At 35.1% G+C, this 19,052-nt stretch overlaps 1 protein-coding gene across 1 annotated transcript in view; it reads right to left on the reverse strand.

The window, feature by feature from the left end:
* The window catches only part of KIAA1377 (KIAA1377 ortholog), a gene marked incomplete at its 3' end in the record, with an annotated part of 41,037 nt that overhangs the window by 9,071 nt on the left and 12,914 nt on the right, over positions 1-19,052 (reverse strand). Inside the window, 4 exon segments of the mRNA XM_010283775.1 lie at positions 1-1,325; positions 11,245-11,443; positions 16,738-16,843; positions 18,184-18,329. The exon segment at positions 1-1,325 is cut by the window's left edge and continues 22 nt beyond it. Coding sequence (XP_010282077.1) covers positions 1-1,325; positions 11,245-11,443; positions 16,738-16,843; positions 18,184-18,329 — 1,776 coding nt within the window.

The following is a 19,052-nucleotide window of genomic DNA, read 5'->3' on the forward strand; positions in this document are numbered from 1 at the left end:
AACATGGGGTTTGAAGATTGAGCAACAATATTTAAGTTATTCTTAGGAGCATTACTTGTAGTTTGAACACATTGCAGCTCTGCAGAAGATATTTCACTTGTGTTTTTTTCATTATTTTCTATTATTATCTGGTTAATTTGATCACACCATCTTAGCTTTCTGTTGTATTTTTCATTTTCTGTGCTTTTCTTTTTTATTTTTGCCAGTTCTAAGCTGTCTCTGATAGAAGACACGGGTTGAGTTCCAAAACTGATCCCGTGGTTCATAACCACAGCTTTGAAATGACTGGGTTCATATTTTGATTCTTTCTTTAAGATACTTGTGAATAATCTTGCTTTTTTTCTTTCAAGGATATTGTTTTTCAGGGTTCTGTGCTGTGCAGGAGTGCCACAATTTAACTCTGTATCAGACAGCAGTGAGATAGTTTCTACCATATTTCCCTTTTCTTCTTTGTTATTCTGTTGCTTAACATTACACAGAACTGAGGTGTTTGGTATGTCCTGAAATAAAGAGGAACCTGGATTAATGTCATCAATACATTTAATATTTTCTTCTTTTGTTGCAGTCATTTTTCCTGAGGTATTTTTTAAAAGCTCTGTACTGATGTTTTTTTCCTTTGGTAATGTATCAGCTGTGCTGGGAATGCCAGTGGAACATCCCCGATTAGGAAATAAGATGACAGATGTTGCAATAGGTTGACTGGAGGTTTGCACAGATATAGTTCTTTTTTGTGGGTTCATTTTAAGGCTCTGATCTTGCATCAGATCCTGAACTTTTTCTCCGGGAATAGAGTCAGGGCTGTCCCAGGCTTTGCTAGGGTTGAAAACAGGATGACCAGTGGCTAATGTGCTAGCTGTTCCAGAGGATGGCTTGCTTCTTTCTTCTTTTATATTTTGCAGAAAACTAAATGCATTACTTACAGAGCTTTCTTGCTTAACAGAGGTAGAGAGTTCTGCAGGTTTTTTTCCAGATCTGTGAGAAGCAGATGATTCCTCTTCTGAATTGTTTACATGTTCAGCAGAAGTTATAGCATTATGTTTAGCTAAAAAATCATGAATAGGTAAGTTGTGGTTGTTTTGCAAATTTACATTTGTCAGACAATTATTCAGATGCATATTTTTAGAAAAAGTACTTTGAGCTGTATAAAGCAAACAATTATTCCTAGTCTGTGATTTTTCTGGATTGTACAAGGCACAGTCACACTGTGTAGTCAAAGATGATTCACTTGGTGTTGTGTAATTTCCATTTTGTTCTCCAGCCTCAAGACTGTCAAGGCTCGACAAACTTTCTGAATCATCTGTTTTCTTGACTTCTTGATGAAAATTCTGAAACACAGGCATAAAACCAGACTGTTACATTTATCAGAAATGTTTTTTGTTGATACTAATTTTTCATTAATGACAGCTTAGGCTAAAATACAATCAATACTGAGCCTAGTGTTTTTACAACTCGGGGTCATAGCACCATAAGTGCTAAATTTAAATAAGTCAATAAGTCAAAATTTACCTGTGTTCAATTGCAAAAGAAGATTATGTGGTTTAGGCATGAAATACAGGGGAAAGAGCTGCAACAAAATTATCCCTAAATTTTATCTAATTCTACAATAAAGGAACAAGATTTGTGTAAACAACACTACTGTTTTCGGATTGGCCTACGGCACAGAATGGTTTTTGTATTCTAACATGTAAGGGAGTTTACAAAATGAAAGAGAACCCATAAAAGTGCAGATTTGATAGTGGATCTGCCCCAAATGGGAGTTTTTCCATAATACTAGACTGAATACGTTTATTTTCATACAGAGTGCCACAAATGATGAGGATTTAAACCTTGTCACGGCAAACGCAGAAAACATCTCTCAGCTATCATAATCACAGTGACTAACACCCCCCGCCCCGGTGAAAGCCCCTCTTCTCATCTTTCAGAAAGAAGAAAGTATCATCTGATCTATGAGGACAGATCAGGTCTAAGGGCATATGGAAGTCCCATCCACTTCCCCAAGTTCTTCGTCGAACTTCAATGTTATGAATAAGAGCAACTGGCACCATCTGAATCACCACTGGGACAACTTTATGTATGTACTATACAGGCATTTTCTTCTCTATTACTTTTCCATCCAAACACCGAGATGCCTGACATGGTTGCAAATACATACTTTTTTAAGTACAAGATTTCAAAGTACACATAAACATAAAGGAAAACAAACATATCAACTATTTTCACAGTCATCTCGTAAACTCTCTCTGCTGTTAAGTTTACTTCCACACAACTCAGCAGCTAAGGAACTTTAAACCATATGTTGGAAAAAAATGGTGTGAAAAACAAAGAGAATCTGCTTTAGATATGCAATCTTATGCAATAAAGATTTTTTTTTTCATTAGTGACTTTAAATGGAAAATGTTTCAAGTAGCAAAATCTGTTAACCTAGGAAAGTGATTATTTATCACTTGGCAATTATAATAGAATTAACATTTTGAAAACTCACCAAAGAATGCACAAAATTAATTATTCAATAAGAACATATTTTTTGTAGTGAAACTTTGTTTATTCCAATAAAATTGTTATACCATAATATTGCATAGTTTATAGCTGTACAAATACTTTAAATTGCAGAATGAAAAGCTTAGTGAGTCCTGAGAGACTTTTTATGATTGAATTAAACCTTATCTTGCACTAAATGTTCAGAGGTTGGTGCAGTATTCCATTACAGTAATGATCTCAGATAAAGAAACTAAATAGAAGAACAAATAACCAAGTATAGGGAAAGGTCCCTTTAGGGAACATTTTCAAACTAAAGCTATACAAACTGGTGTCTTTCTAATAGAAAAGAATAAATAATGCTTTGTTAGTTATTTATTAACCTTTATGTTTGGCTACATTATATTGTTAACCTCTGCTTGAACTTCACCAAGCAAGGAAAAGGCATATGCTTTTCTGTGTCAGGCCAAATTTAAGAAATAACTTTGAAATTTTCAGATGGAAAAAAAAAATTCAAAGAAATTACAGGTGTCAGGCTTATTTGTCTAATCTGGAAACTGCACCTGTATAGGTAAACATGTGTTTCTAAAATGACTAAGTTAAATAGAGGGAAATGACTAAGTTAAATAGAGGAAAAAATTTATAAAGATTGATTTTAAAAAACCTGTTCCGATAGCATGTTAACTTCAACTGGTAAATCTGGAGGGTGCAAGAACAGTTGTAACTTTTAAAAATTAAGATGAAAGAATTCTACCCAGTTGTGGTCCAGAGGTTAAAAATAGACTTGATCTTGCAATATATATTATTTAACTCTCCTTGTAAAACCAGACCTCATGGGAACACAAAATCTCAGTTGAGGCAACCTCCAGAAATAAGTTAGGAACTGAAAAATAAAGAACGATTTCTCGTTTAAACACATATCCACTTTTACTTAGTTCATGCAAATTTAGTTAATTTACATTTATTGTATTGCATCATAAATTTCCATAATTTCACACATTAAAGGTGCTTATCATTCTCAATAAAATATTCACATATTTTATTTCCCTTTCTAGCCTCTGTAATGAAAGTGAGTGTTACATTTTCTTGTAAAAATGCACAACTAGAACTACTTCTGCACATCTGAAAAAGCAGTCAACAATTATTCGTTCTTTTTTAGTGGTCAATAGCTACAGGGAAATAATCCTGGAAATCCCAATGAGATAATTTGATTTAATCTGTGAGAATATTATAGGACGATAAGGAAACAAAAATGTTCATTGAATGTACTATCTTTCTATTTTCTGGATTTGAACATTGTTCCTGTTATGCAAGTACAATTTATTGTATTGCCTGCATTATCTTATGTCCTAATGCATGAAATCTAAACCCAGCCTGTCCACATACTTGGTATTCTAGGAAAGGGAAAACTTACGAGGAGTTAAAGAGGTCACTTGTATGTCTTAAGACTCATCATTTAATTTCATTTCAATTTCATTTCAGTAAAACATTAAAACAAAAAGAAAACATGAGCCTAAGAAATCTTTCATGAGGCCAATGAAAGAACAACATTGCAACAAGTCAAATTTTAAGAGAACCTGACAAGTGAATTTTCTGCCAAAGGACTCTGTCAGAGCACTGTTACACTAAAGAGCTGTTATACGTATATTTGACATTTTCTGCAGAAGAAGTGCTGACTGTTCATGATTCCAAGAGGTGAATGGGAACACTCTTCTGAAGATAAATGCTGGAAAAATGCTACCTACTCTGAAAACCCAGGCCCCTCACCTCTCACAATACTTAGCATTTTTGATAATTTTGACTGGGTTTTTTACAGGAGTTCTTTGTGTGTTATATGTGTGTATATATAATGTTACACTTCACATTCATTGTGAAGCAAAAAACACCGTTTGTACAGATACAAAGCTACCTCTCAAAGCCAGTGAGGTCCCTAAGCACCTTTACTGGTTTGGAGTTTACCAGATACGGAATGGGAAAGTCCACTGGAAAATTAATAATCTCTTTTCTACGCAAGTCTGGAAAACATAATGTACATGGCACTACACAATAGTGATTTCACAGCAGATTTGGGCAGACCCAAGAAAACAAATGCCACTGAGGCAGGATTTTGGTGCTTATGTTACACAAGAGATCCATTATACTGTGCCAAACCCACCAAAGAAGCCATGGAGGTGTAGGATGACAAGAGAAAATCTTCCTATCAACACCCTTGTCTTTCCTAGGCTATCTCCGAGGTGCATAATTTCCCCCCAAGCCATCTAGGATACAGAAAGTAGCTATTTATGAACCTGAGTATTTAAAAGGACCTGATTTGCCTGTTTGGAAAATCATCACAGGATGCTAGAAACACAGGTTCAAACTCCTTTGCATAAAAAGAACTCAAGTTTCCAATTTCGTAGGCACTCGGGCACTTCAGTAAGCCACATTGTACTGAAGGGCTTTTAAAGAAAAGTGATCAGAACGCTGAATGTCAGGGTTTCAAGTTCTGACTTCTAGTTTTAATGAAGTCCTGAGGTAAATGTACATAACTCTGTAGGAAAGAGGTTTTCAGCTAAATGTTGCTCTCTGTTGCTTTCTATTAATTAATTTAGCATCTCAGTACTCAGAGTGCTGCTTCTCAGCATCCCTACTCCAGATGCCAGACTCTCTCACAGACTAACCTAAGTAATTCAGCTCCAGAAGTGGAATTTGTAATAGTAGCTTTTAAATACTATTAATATTATTAAGTGATTAAACGTTGAGGCACTGAGCACCACAATGCATTAGTCCCTTTTTATTTCAAACCCATTAACACATTTATTTTGAGCAGGCACCATGTACCCTGCAAATTTAAGAGATGGGGTCATGTAAAAATAGTATGGGATTGCATAACTGAAAGCCATCATAAGGCAAACAGATATGGAGAAAAATTTGGCATGCATATGCAATATTAATTCTAGAAGTTCTTAACTGCTTAACTAATAATCATTTTTATGTTATATATAATATCTAAGGACATAATTTAATGAGAAAATTCATAATTATTTACAGTCTATGTTATATTCAATATCATTATGGCTATCCCAAAAAAAGGAGAATGGAGATCAGCTAAAACTTATCCGTCTTCACTTCTTTGGAATTTGCAGATTGTAGGAGAAATGATGTTTTAAAAAATATTTCATAGATGAAGCTATTTCTGGACAATACTTTAGAGACAGAAATGAAAGGGAAAAAATTCTCAGAGATTTTTTTCCATTTTAAAGCAAAGAAATAATCCTTTCTCCCACTGATTGTTAAGGTATTAATGATGAGACTCAAAGTCCTGAAATTTCAGAATGCTTTTCCTTTTCAGAAAAGCTTTCCAACAAAGTCTCATTTAAGGGGCAAGAAGAGAAGAATAACCAATGGACAGAAGTATTTCTTCATCTTCTAGAAAGCTCAGAATCTGTCTTCCTAGTTTATTCTTTTTCAGAAACACACAAATAAGGCAAAGCATTAGTGTTGACAGATTTGAATGAGCTGGAGTTGTAGCATCAGGAAAAGATTATTAATACTATTTGACCAGTACACACATCCTAAAAGACCAACAGCCATAGAGTGTGTCAATATAATTTTTAAAATAATCCCTAGTTCATCTGAGGGACTATCCTACCAGATCTCTCTGGCTTGCTAAAAAATTAGTATATTTTTTTCCAGTCTATAAAAAGCATTACTTTTTCTTTTAGCACTGTAAATACATTATGAAGATGGAAGAGTTTTTTTTTAATGTGTCTACTCTATCTTGTGCACTGCACAGCAGTGACCAGGCAGAAGGTGGATTTATATTAGGACATCCTAAAGGTTAGATACAGAAAGACTTTAGAATATCCTGCATTGGAAGGGACTCACGAGGACCATCGAGTCCAAAGCCTGACTCCACAAAGGGCAACCTAAAAGTTAAACCATGTATCTAAGAGTGTTTTCTAATATTATATATTTATACCTCTCTAGAAATAAGTTTATCTAATGAGACAATTTCATGTAATTCCCAACATTCACTGCATGCTTCATTAATATAATCACTTATCTTGAAAAAATATTTAGTGACTGTTACATGTTACCTGTTTTACAAATGCCATTTTTTGGATCAGATATTTTTCAAGACATACATTCTTCTTAAGAACTTTACAGATATGACTTATACAAACGTGTACAAGATTTCAGCATCTACCTTTCCCTAAACAGCCTATTGAATTTAAAGGCTGCTATTTTTTCTTTTCTTACCACTGTTTGAAACAGCGTAATTCTTTAAGTTGCTTGTTACAAGATCTTTCAGTCTTCTGGATCCCAGTTATCCTCTGCTTATTCCTGTCCTCTGAATTCTGGGTGTTTGGCGTAATGCTTTATTTCACAGTTGGAGAGCCATACTTCCTTGTGGAGATATGCCAGTATTGGTTGCATTGCTCAAGCTGCTAAATACCACAGAAGTGCTGCTGTGGGTTTATAATAATTAATATTAAAAAAAAAAAGAAAGAATTTATTATATTTCTGTGTGCACAGGCCACCATGAGCCTACTAGGACAGAAGTGGAATACTGGAAGAAAGCTGGGCTTTGAATTGAGGCAAGACACTCTTCAAATGACTGAACATCCAGATTGCCAGATATGAAGATTGAATGTCATTTTATACAGCACAGGCTTGGAATAAACCACTAATTTACGTAAAAAAACCTACTCTTGAGGAATACACAATCAAAACAAGTTCAAGTATTTGGGTAAAATAATTTAGTCTGGAGATACATTTCAATTTGCGTTTATAAGAAATTTGAATTTTGAATTAGTGAAATAACTTGGAAGACAGTGCTATGTTGCAATACTGATTGAAATCAAATAAAAACTCACCCCCCCAACCTTGTCAAAAGGAAAATGAGTAGGGAAGTCACTCGAGTTTGTCATATAATTTAAGTGCTCAACATAAAAGATGTTAACATTCACAGTTATATATAAGAAATGGGCAACATTTCTAGATTAAGGTGACCATAGAAACCTTTCAACCTTTTGAACAGTCTCTTCAAAATCAAATCTGACTTCAGTTCCAATGCCATTTTATCCTAGCCCTCCCCTTAAGAGTCTGTTTTCCCACTAAGTAGCCCTGAGCATTCTACAAGACCGTGACACTCGGGAGGGACTCTGCACACAGGCACTCCTTTTTTCCATACTGATCTTGTCTATGCCTCTGAAAGACTGATACAATACACCTTGCAGAAGGAACCCTTGTTTAACTCATTCCAGTCATACTACAAATGCACTTGAAAATGAATCTAGTTTTTCCATCAGTTACCTGAAAAATCTCCATCTCACAGACACAGTCCAACCTCAAAAGCATAGTAACACAAACAGCTAACAGTCATACAGGTCAACTCACTCGTGCAAGCAAGGTAATGTCCATACCTTTGTGTTTGCAGCATCTGCTGCTTTAATTCAGTGGAACATCACTTAGAAAAAATTCTTCATTATGTCTCAGAGACTTAATTTTATATGTAACATACATAAAAACACACAGTATAATAGGATACAAAACTTTACTGTATTTGAGATAATATAATAATAACTCTATGACATCATGGTTTGGGTTGCAATTTCTGAGAAATTATGCCTGTGTTCCAGTCCCTGTTTCAATAAATATTGAAGTATTTTATGCCAATGAGAACACTATCCATAGAAAGACTGATACTACATACTTCAATGGCTGCACAATATGCTTGGAAAAAAAAGGAGAACACAGGTAAAATTCATGCTTCAAATCAATCAGAAAGGGATTTAAGTTTGGATTTCACAGATACCACTTGATTAATCTAATTATGGTCATATAAAGGACGGAAGAGGAAAATACACTCTCTGTGTTGTAAGCCATACCTATGTTGTCTGTGAATTAGCTCTTATTTCCAAGTATTTTATTTAAAAAGTGAAACAATAGAGGCAAAATGTTACATCAGTCAAACAGTTCAATCCCAGCATAATGTATTTTTCTGGAAGAGCATAAAAATATCGTATTGACCAAAACAATTTTGTATGGCCACCAAATTAAAGAGGTGATTAAAAGAAAAAAGACAAAAGATACATGAATAATACTATTCCTTGTCACAGTTCAGCCATTTTAATGAAAATTTTCTAAATTATTGAGTTCAAGGCAGGTGCCAGAAATGGAAAATTTCAACATAAACAGTTAACATTTGGAAAAAAGATAAGCACTTGGGAATTAGGTCTTTTGGTGAAAAGCTGCATGCAGCTTTAGCTAAAGACTGTGCTACCAGCTCCACCTTAAAGATTTGATTTATGCCTGCAACAAAACCAAGAAAGGACTGTGCCATAAAACCTTTGATTGTGAATGAAGTTAATAATATGAATTTCTTCAAAACAGAACATACTTATGGACATATAACAAATAATTCGATGTGCTGTTTCAGACGTAACTTCTGCACAAAATGAAATCTACTGCTCTCAATATTTTAAGCAAAATAATTTTGGAGAATGGTAGAAGGGTCACTAAAACCTGGGCTTACTACTGAAACTATACAAATTTTTAAGGATGGAAAGCAGGGAACAGACCAAATCTACTGGTAAGGGTCTACATAGAACTTTATTGCCCTGTAGGAAAGAAAAGAATTTTAGGAATCTTTATAATCCTGCTGGGCTTGTAAAAACAGAAACAAAGAGAGGTCAAAGGATCTCAATGGATGGTTAGACTGCAAAGCATGTGCACAGTGAAATACTTTGACATAAGTTTCAGAAAGGCAAGCACTGTTGAAATGGCTTTGGACAACAGGGAGTAACAAGGCTACCAAAGGCTATTCATGTCAGTAAGAGTATTATAAATAATTCTGAATTATAAATTTTATTAGTAAGAGTATTAGAAATACTATTTCACATCACAGGAAGTCACAATGCACATGCACACCAGCACAGTCCAAGTATTAAACTTCCAAAACTCAGGCCTTAGAACAATGACAATAGCTTTCTTGACTATTTTTCTAATCAGAGTTCAAAGCATGTAATTTCAAGAAAGAAAGTCCAAATATTTGAAGTATAGAAATTTATAATTTGAACCTATTTATCATAGGGAAGAAGCTGAGCAACCCCTAGTGGTAGCAGAAAAATATATTCTGGGGAAAAAAAAGCAAAATTTTTTACAGGGCCAAAGTATTTTCAAAAATATTGTAAACAGAAATTCCTGTATTATATTCAGTGTCCGAAGCTGATGATAACATTTAAAAAAATCTATAAGTAAAAAATAATGTATGACTCAGCATTTTTTCCACAGAATTCAATTTGAATGTGATAATTATGTTTGATAAAATACACTACAATATAGTTGTGTTTCAATATATTAAGAAGAACCTTTTTATACATTATTCTTTTGAGAAAGATTACTTTTTTTTTTTCTAATTCTAAAACATCCTAATGCAGCTACTGCCAAATTCAGCATCATCATTTAGGGAGAGATTTGCAAGCACTAAACCAATGACAAGCACAATGTAGTATTAGGAAAAAAAAAAAAGCTTAGACCTGTTTGAAAGTGTTTATCTAGAATTCATGTTTATCAGCTTTCTTCCATAAATTGCCATTTGCTCTTCCTTCTTTTATGCTTGGAAATAAGACTGAAGATGAATCAACAACCTTGACAGTATAAACCATACTTTCTGTCTCCGCAATCTTTTTGAAACTTACTCCAGTTGAGTGAGATTTTCTGTGTTAGCCATCAGCCGTTCAAGATTCATGAATAACCATCAGAACAAAGGAGGTACAGAGATGAATGTGCCTGAAAATATCAATATCAAAGAACCCAAAATCTATCTGAACTGTATACAGTCTTTCAAAAGTTATCCATACACATGCATTAAAAGGAAAAGCCCTTGCTCTATTGCCACCAATGATCCCATGCCTCTAGCCATCACCAATATAAAGGGACGGTGCTTCATAGTGTCAAGGTCATTTCAGACATCGTGAATCAAGATATCAATAGATAATATTATAAAATAAAAGAATGAGTCCAAATTTATGTTGTCTTGTTTCAGAAAAATGTAATATCGAAGACAATGTTTCCAAAATCAAAGACAAAAATGACAGACCTAAAATCACACTCGAAAGTGCAGTTATAAGAAACCACTTTGGAGCTCAGTTCTTCCTGATTTTCACTGTGTTTCTAAGGTGACTTTTGAAACTGATTTTGGGTACAAAAAATAGTTTAGGCAGAAAGTTAATGGGCTTGTTACTGGAACACCTACATCTGTTCCAAAGATGACACGAAATTATCTCAAGAGACTTGAAGTCAATCCCTAAGAAACCACACATTGGGAAAAAAACCAAGAAACCTCAACATTTGACCTAGCATAATTATACTGCTATAGAATTTTGTGCTGAGCTGTAGCAATCAGCAAAGCAGAAACTTAAGTGCAAAGTGCAAGCCGCCAACTTAAGTTTGCAGCTAGCACAAGACTCCTGTGATAGACTAATGGCAAAAAAGTCTGACATACAAATCTTATGTTCACAGAAGGAAAGACAACGTGACAGATATCTTTGAAGAATTCGTGAAAATATTCTTACAAACATTTTTAAAGATCTCTGATCTCTTATTGAAAAATAGGTATAATTTTACTGTAAATAATCTATTGGTAAGGCATAGAGCATGTGCCCTCAAGTGTTGTCTACTTGGTAAAGTGTGCTTAACAGACCTTTCATTTTTATCACATTCAAGAAACTTTCTATTACATTTAAGAAGCATCATTTAATGAATCACATGAAAATATCATACCTCCAAGTTGCTGAGATGCTGTTTTTCAAGCAGTTGTTGCATTTCTTTCAGATTTTTCTGGAAGAGAAGTTGGTTACTATCCATGTTTGTTCTACTGGTTTCTTGTATTGTTTTATCCCAGTCAACCATTGCTGAAATCTGCTTCTGATGGAAAGAACCATTTCTAGATGCTGATGAGGATGATGTGTCATCTGTGGTTCTTGATGCAAGCAAATAAATTATTACCTTGGCTTATTCCTATGCGTCAACTGTACACTTTTAAATATGTTCCTTTCCAAAAGTATACTTCATCAATAAATGCCTGGCAAGTGAAGGACAGCTATACTATATGTAACTACAGGTGGTGCTGTTAGTACTATCTAAAACTGTCCAACACTTTCCATTTTAAACCTTCTCTTCTGTTATTTATAAATAGTCAGACTTTTCTGACTGCGTTGTTGGGTGACTGCCTCAGGCTGAATGAATCTGGAAAATGTCAGCCAATGGTTTGGTCATTTAAAGAAATGGAACACAGAGGGTTTTTTCTAAAAAAACCAAACAAGTAAAATGGGCTTTATTTTTGCATAAAGTTGGCTTATATAGAGGATAACTTTATACAGATACTGTCAGATATTCCCTTACTTCAAATAGCAAGAAGGCTTTGCAGTATCTAGAGATCCCAAGTCTACTGATGAGATGTAATGTCAGCAATGTGGTACATTAAAGAATTTGTATTTGCTACCTGAAAAAAAAATCTTTGGAATAGCTAGTGTAGCTGGGTTCTGTGGTCAGGGTGAGCTCAAATTAAGATAGAGGAAACCATAGGTTTCTACATGTGAAAATGATGAAGAGAATTAGCAAGTACCATTGGGTTGGTTGACACCCAGAAATTAAAGCAGCCAAGAAGCATGTGAAGCCAAATGACAAGGAAATTGTGCAATCAGAGACTAGGAAGGCAGGGAGTGTATAACAAGATATGTTCAAGATTAAAAAGCAGACATAACTGGAACAAGGCTGGGTAAGATCACCAGGAATAGGCACCAAGCTTTGGAAAACAACAGGCAAGAACTAGGTAGATATCAAGGATGACAAAACCAAGAAACAAGTAGCTTTAACTGGTAAGAAAGGTAGGCATTAAAAAAAAACCCCATAGAAATAACCGACACCTCAAAACCCACCAACTCGTAGGTCAATCAAGCTTTAGTCTTCTGGAAATATAACTATTATCAGGTTGACAGCTACTCTTGACTGCTTGACTTGGTTGCTTGACTGCCTAAGTGGAACAGTTTATCAATGGACACTGATCCGGTCTTTTGTCTCCAAACTGGTTCAAGGGCTCTAAATGCCCTTAGTCTGGCTTATCCAAAGTGGCACTCGACAGAAATCTCTCACCAGATCCATGCTTTGAGTTCTCACATCTGTTCAGTAGAGCCATAACCCCTACGATTGATTAGAAAGCCAAGCTTGTGTCTCATATTTTAGGATCACGAATGTGTTGTACTCCACAATGGTTACAAACAGTGGTAGAAGGAGAACAGATCTTGGAAACAGATTTATCAGTATAAACTTTCAGTGAAGTTATTTGTAAAATGGGTATACCTTTACCAAAAAAGGGGAGATGCAGCTTTTATTTTACCAGGTTGATCAAGTCCAATATTTGAAATGATACTTTATCTCAGCAATCACTGGATTTTGAGTAACAAACCAAACCTTATTGTCCATTGAATATGCAGATGCTTTCCAACATTCTCATTTCTCCTATATAGTTCCTTAGCAGCATCAACACAATCCCTTAAATATTGCTAAATTGGAGGAAGGTGTTTAGCTAAATTTGGGACAAAAGTGAACTTTTAGTCTATGTACAACTAAATATGAAAATCGTACTTCCCCATATTTCCCTCTTCTTTTTTTTTTTTTATTGGAATCTGGCCTGACAAGATGATCTGCCATGCACGTTTTACCCATCCTCATTTTCAGTGAAGGTGATGGTGAAGACGATGGTTTCTTTCATATATGGGCAATATGCAGTGTAGGAACTTACAAGAAGATAGGACTTTTAGCAGGGCTTGTAGTGATAGGATGAGGGGTAACAGTTTTAAACTAAAAGAGGGCAGAAATAGACTAGATCTAAGGAAGAAATTTTTCACAAAGGGGGTGGTGAAACACTGGCACAGGTTGCCCAGAGAGGTGGTAAATGCCATGGAAACATTCAAGGTCAGGTTGGATGAGCTCTGAGCAACTTGATCTAGTTGAAGATGTCCCTGCTCATTGTGGGAGGGTTGGACTAGCTGACATTTAAAGGTCCCTTCAAACCCAAAGATTCTATGATTCTATGACTATTTCATGCTACACAAAAACTACCTTCCTCTATTGAGCAAATTTGAACAGTGCAGTCACACAATACATACACAGACCTCATCCTCCTCTACTGCCCATCCAGCAGAGATGCGTTATTAGGAAATATGTATTGTTACTAGCTGGAGATGGCTACCATATGTCTAATAGATGTACAGAAACTCAATAGTCCCTTTCCTTCATTTGTCTCCACTTCTTCGGCTTAAGTTTCCACAGTTCCTTTTTCTGAGCCTGTTTCATCCTCTTTCTGTATACAAAATTACACTCCCTGTTAAAATCAATCTCTTTTCTTTTCAGTACATCTGTGTCAAATGGGTCAAAAATCGTAAGATTTTATACAATACTCCAAAAAGATTGGCTTAATTGCACTGACCTAAGCAGAGATACATATTTGGCAGAGTCTAAAAAGGAATTTATTATTTCTGATGAGCCGGCTGATAACAAAAAGGGAGAACAACTTCTTATATTTATTTATAAAACTCAGAAAACTGTATTCTGTATTATTTTGAATGGGAGATATCCTCCCTATCCAAAAGTTTTCTGTACTTACCCACTTTTAAAGACACTGTTACTGTGGACCAGACTGATATACATCTGCCTCCCGCCCCCCAATCTGTTGGTTTTTTTCAGGGGGGGCAGGAAGAAGTTCCTTGATATCTGTTTGGAGGTTTAGACTATTTATATTTATAAAAGTTTCTACATTCCAACTTTTTTCAGACAACATTTTTGATTTGATGTAATTAAGTTTCTATCCCAAGACTGAACTTAATCAAATACAAATTTGCTTTTAAACACAAACAGGGAAATATATCTTGTACAAAGAGCAGCACACCATTTACACAGCTAATATGCACACATACCAATCCCTGTCAGCTAACGAGTTGAGCAAAATCTTTGCTTCAGCTTTTAATAACTAAAGCTTACTAGCAGCAAAGTAGCTCTACTGCAAGCACAGAATACAATCTTTCACTCATTAGGTGTTGCAGCTTTTTTTTGCCTTTCTCCAAGAGGAGGTAATACATCTCCATTGCTTAATTTAATTTTTTACAACTTTTTAAACACAGACATTAAGAATTCTAGAACCTTATAAAATTCACTTATATCCAGTTGGGTCTGCAGCCATATTTATCTTGAATACTTAATACAGTATTAATTTCTTCCCACAAAAGGGGACTGTCAATGAATTCTATACATTCTATTTCTAAGGGAGGGTGAATTCTAAAGATGATACAAGATTTTCAGTTTGAGTGTTCATAGAAGTGTAAGAAGAGATAGAAATACAGAAAGGGATTTACTACCTCATCCGAGTTAGTTATTAGCTGTCCCAAAATTTCCAACTAAAGGGATTATAAGACATTTAAAAAGATTTACAGCTCAGAACTGGTGAGTTTTGAAGAACCTCCACCTTTGAGAACCTTCTCAAAGTTCTTTTCTGTGCCAAAGCTTACTTTGCTGTGCTGATCCTCAAGTTACCAGCTGGGGAAGAGGCAGCACATTCTGTGGCAGGTTCAAAGATATTAGTTTGCTGTCTTATCTGTAATAATTGGCTTGTGACCTGCCAATTGGTCAATGTGGACTCAACTTTTAAGTCTTTTTCAAGTTGGGGTCACTTGTATGAATAATTTCTTCCTTGCTCAATTGCTAATTTCAAACTTGTAGAAATATAATTATCTTTGAGATTCTTAGCTCTCTCTCAAATTTGGTTCCTAGGGGAACACAAACTGTAAAAGAATATGAACATATAAATTTAATTTCCTCAGGAAATCAGGTTATAAAAATGAAAATCAGGAAAAGAACAGACTATCATTATTACAGGATAGTGAATTTTTTAAATTATACAAATATAATATGGAGTGACAGCAATGTTATACTGTAAGAAATTAAGGAAAATGTAAGTGGTTTAAAGATGTCCTGAGAGAAAGCTGTGAGCCCTTGAGGCACAAGGAGCAATTTGAAGAAAGATGAAAAACAAAGAAACAAATGATAAAGGCCGGGGTAAGAGGCACTGAGCTGCTGTCCTTAATTGAGCCTATGAGTGAAATCAGACAAACAATCAGAAACCTTGAGACAGGGTTCAGAAACATCTACATTTTTTGGTCATAATTTCAACTTATATTTAGCAGGTAGATTTTTTGTTTGGTTGGTTTTATGGCTGCAATTCTTCTTTATTATGTCAATCCAGTGTAGTAGCTGCAGAACTATATGCATGTTGACCAGCAGATAGCATGAGTATTTAGCTCTGAGAGGTATGAAATATTTTCTCAATTGCCCAGTTTTTTGCCTGCAAACATGTTTTAATCAGCAGTAGAAATGTAATCAAACTGAATATTAATGTCACAATGAAAAGCACACAGAAGCTCAAAAGTAGGGAGACCCCTTTTAGACAGAATTTATCACTGTTCTGAACATCTACACAACTTACAGCATGCAGAAAATAATTATAATAGTAATAACAAAAGCAGCAACAACACAAACAAAACCCTGAACTGAAACGCTAAAAAAATAAGAGATTAGGACGGGGATAATCAGGAAGGATTATCAAGTACAGCAGATAAACTATGCATGGAGAAGCATTCTGTGATAAGTCAAGGTACCTTAGAAAAAGTGCTTGGGTAGAGTGAAAAGTAAGCAACTGAAATTGTATGTGATATAAAATGAAACTGCAGGCGAAATTGTTATCAGGATGCTCAAGATACATATAGAGGATGAGAAATTTAAAGGAATGACAGCTGCAAAGAAGGTAAGATCATGGGATGAATATACAAACTAAACTATCCTTGAATGTCAAAAAGAAAAAAATCTGCTTGAGAATAAGAAATCATCTAGACAGAATTCTTTATATTTCAGAGAACAGCAGATGGTTTGATAAGCATGGCAATCTGAGTCAGGCTATAACTGAATGGGGACTGGGTTAGACCCAACTATTCCCAGAATTCCACTGAAGGGAAAAGGTTTGTGTCACCTCCTCTGCTGTTTTACCAAACGCACACAAACAACTCCACGATGTTTTGTAATGTTTCATTGGAACAGTTCATATAAATGCTTTCTTTGCCACTAGAGAAATGGCCTGCAATTTCTTAAAGAGTAATCATCTACTGTTTATTGAATACACTAAGCAATTTACTCCTTTTGATCATCAGGGTAAACAGAAATGCTTACCTGAAGTTGGTTTTGTTTCTGTCGGGCAAGCACAGTCCTGGTGTTAAAAATGACCCTTTAATTTGCTCAAGAGCTTCTTCTAACTGAAAAGCTGTTTTTTTCTGGACTAGAGGGATTAGAGTAAAAAGCAAAATGGAAAAAATATTTTAAAAATTGGAATATTTTACCATAAATGGTTTGGTTAAGTTTCTTAAGTTTGGAACCCTAAATCCAGATTGTTACAATAAACTGAGTGGTTTAGCATCATTAGACATGCTGGAGCATCTCTAGCTCCTCTGAAACAAAACCCCAGTCTTTTAAGTGTTTACAGTAACACATGTATTCCACAGTTTTCCTATTTGTTTTTAGACTGCACTGTTGAAAAAGTAAGCGGTTAAAAAATCCAGCACTAACTTTGTGTTTACATCATGATTATTCCACTCACACACTAAGCCAAAGTTATGGCTTGCAGACATTTTATAAAGGCCAAATTGCGACTTACTAATCAAACCAGTGGAGAAAGAAAGAGTCCAGACAGGCACAAGGTATTGCCTCTTTCAAGTTAGCAAAAGTAGGGTAGAAAGTGGCAGAGGCAGAATTGCTATAAAGGAAAACCAAGAAAAAAAATATTGTGATTCATTATATTGCTACACAGTCTGGGATGTCAGTAGAGCTATGAAGAAGCCCTAAACCAGTACTGTTCTATTTTGTTATTTTAATCTGACATTTGATCTTGAAGTCAGAGACATTACCTCACAGTTGGCGCAAGTGCAGTTGGGAGAGTAAATCTGTTAAAGAATACCTAAGTAATATACCGTATCTTAAGAGTTTCAACACTGGAAAGTTGACTGGAAATCAGACTTGGATGATGCTGCCTGCCAATTTGCACTGATTCCAAGAAAGCAGGAACTGAGTTGCAGTGATCATTACTTCCCAGCAAGAGAAAAGCTTAAATAGCTGACTAATTCAGCAAGAGTTATGTAATACATTAATATAGGCTACAACTGCTTTTACTTCACCATAAACAAAACACACATTCTTGAATATTTCATATTCAGGGGTTCAAATAGGGGATCATTATGCTACCCTAGTAAGTGACAGTGGCCTTGTAACACTTCACACCCAGCTGTGGAAGCACAGTATTGTCAGATATAAGCACATTGCAGTGAAAAAACTGGGTAAAAACCCAGGAAACCACAATATCCCAAGGAGGCGATGTACTTACTGTGACTGGAATATGATGAAATATATCACAATAGTTTTTAGGAAAAAAACCCGTTTTTTTTAAATTCTCTCTACTCACTTTTGTTGTATGTATCAGATCTGAGCTTCTCGTCAGTTGTGTTTTGCTTATACTAATGAATTCAATTAATTTGAGTAAGTTAATTGTTCTGTTTGCCTCAATTATATTCTATTAATAGAAAAATGCTTGTATTGTGAATAATGTTTAAATTTTAATTTACAAACCTATTTGCTTGTGCTGAGAAAAGGGCAGATAAGCACGCTGGAACTTATCAGTTGCTTCCTGAAGTTTAATTTTCCTCTGCTGCAGAACTTGTTCTCTAAGTCTTTGTTCTTTGTCTTCGTCTTGCTTCCGTCTTTCTTCAAAGGCTCTGTATTTAAGAAGCAAAAGTAGATGATCCCTGTTTTCTAATTACATTTGCAAAAATATTAGTAACTTACTTGCTTATCAGTTTGCAATTTTAGTACAAAAGCTTGCTTGTCCATAAATTAAATGCTATAAACTTCAGCATAGCTGGATTTTTATGGTTTGTCTGAACATAAATGGGACACTGGGTGGTGAAGAAGGGACACACCATAATCTTTGTAATTTTTAGCCTCAACCAGAGATTTGATTCTTTCTTATACATGAATTAACATGCAGACTCAGACAGTTCTTGTGACCAATATGACTTTTGCCACAACCTTAACATTACCACGTAAATGTATCACAGTGGGCAGATCAACAGGAAGGTGAACTGCAAATACCCTGTATGTGTGCCTTTCATAAGCTGTCAGGGGAAACAGTAGCAGTTTAAAACCTGTTATTCAGAAATAATACAAAGGAACTACAGTTTTACCTATAAATATGTAAGAGTTAGTATCAACTTCTAGTTTTTGAGAAGCTTCCTGAAAGACAATCAGATTAGTAGCACAAAATAGGATAAAACAGTATTGTGAAACTATGACAGAATCAGTTGTTAATCTCAAATACGTTAAATATGTCCTACTGGCTGGAAAGCAAAGCAGGCTCTAATCGAAAACAACCATCATCACAAAGCTTTCCTTCGGTAGGCATGAACTTGATGAAGCTATGTGGAATTTTTATTCCTGCT

This window comes from Phaethon lepturus, unplaced genomic scaffold (assembly GCF_000687285.1).
Source record: "Phaethon lepturus isolate BGI_N335 unplaced genomic scaffold, ASM68728v1 scaffold6720, whole genome shotgun sequence".
Classification (NCBI taxonomy): domain Eukaryota; kingdom Metazoa; phylum Chordata; class Aves; order Phaethontiformes; family Phaethontidae; genus Phaethon; species Phaethon lepturus.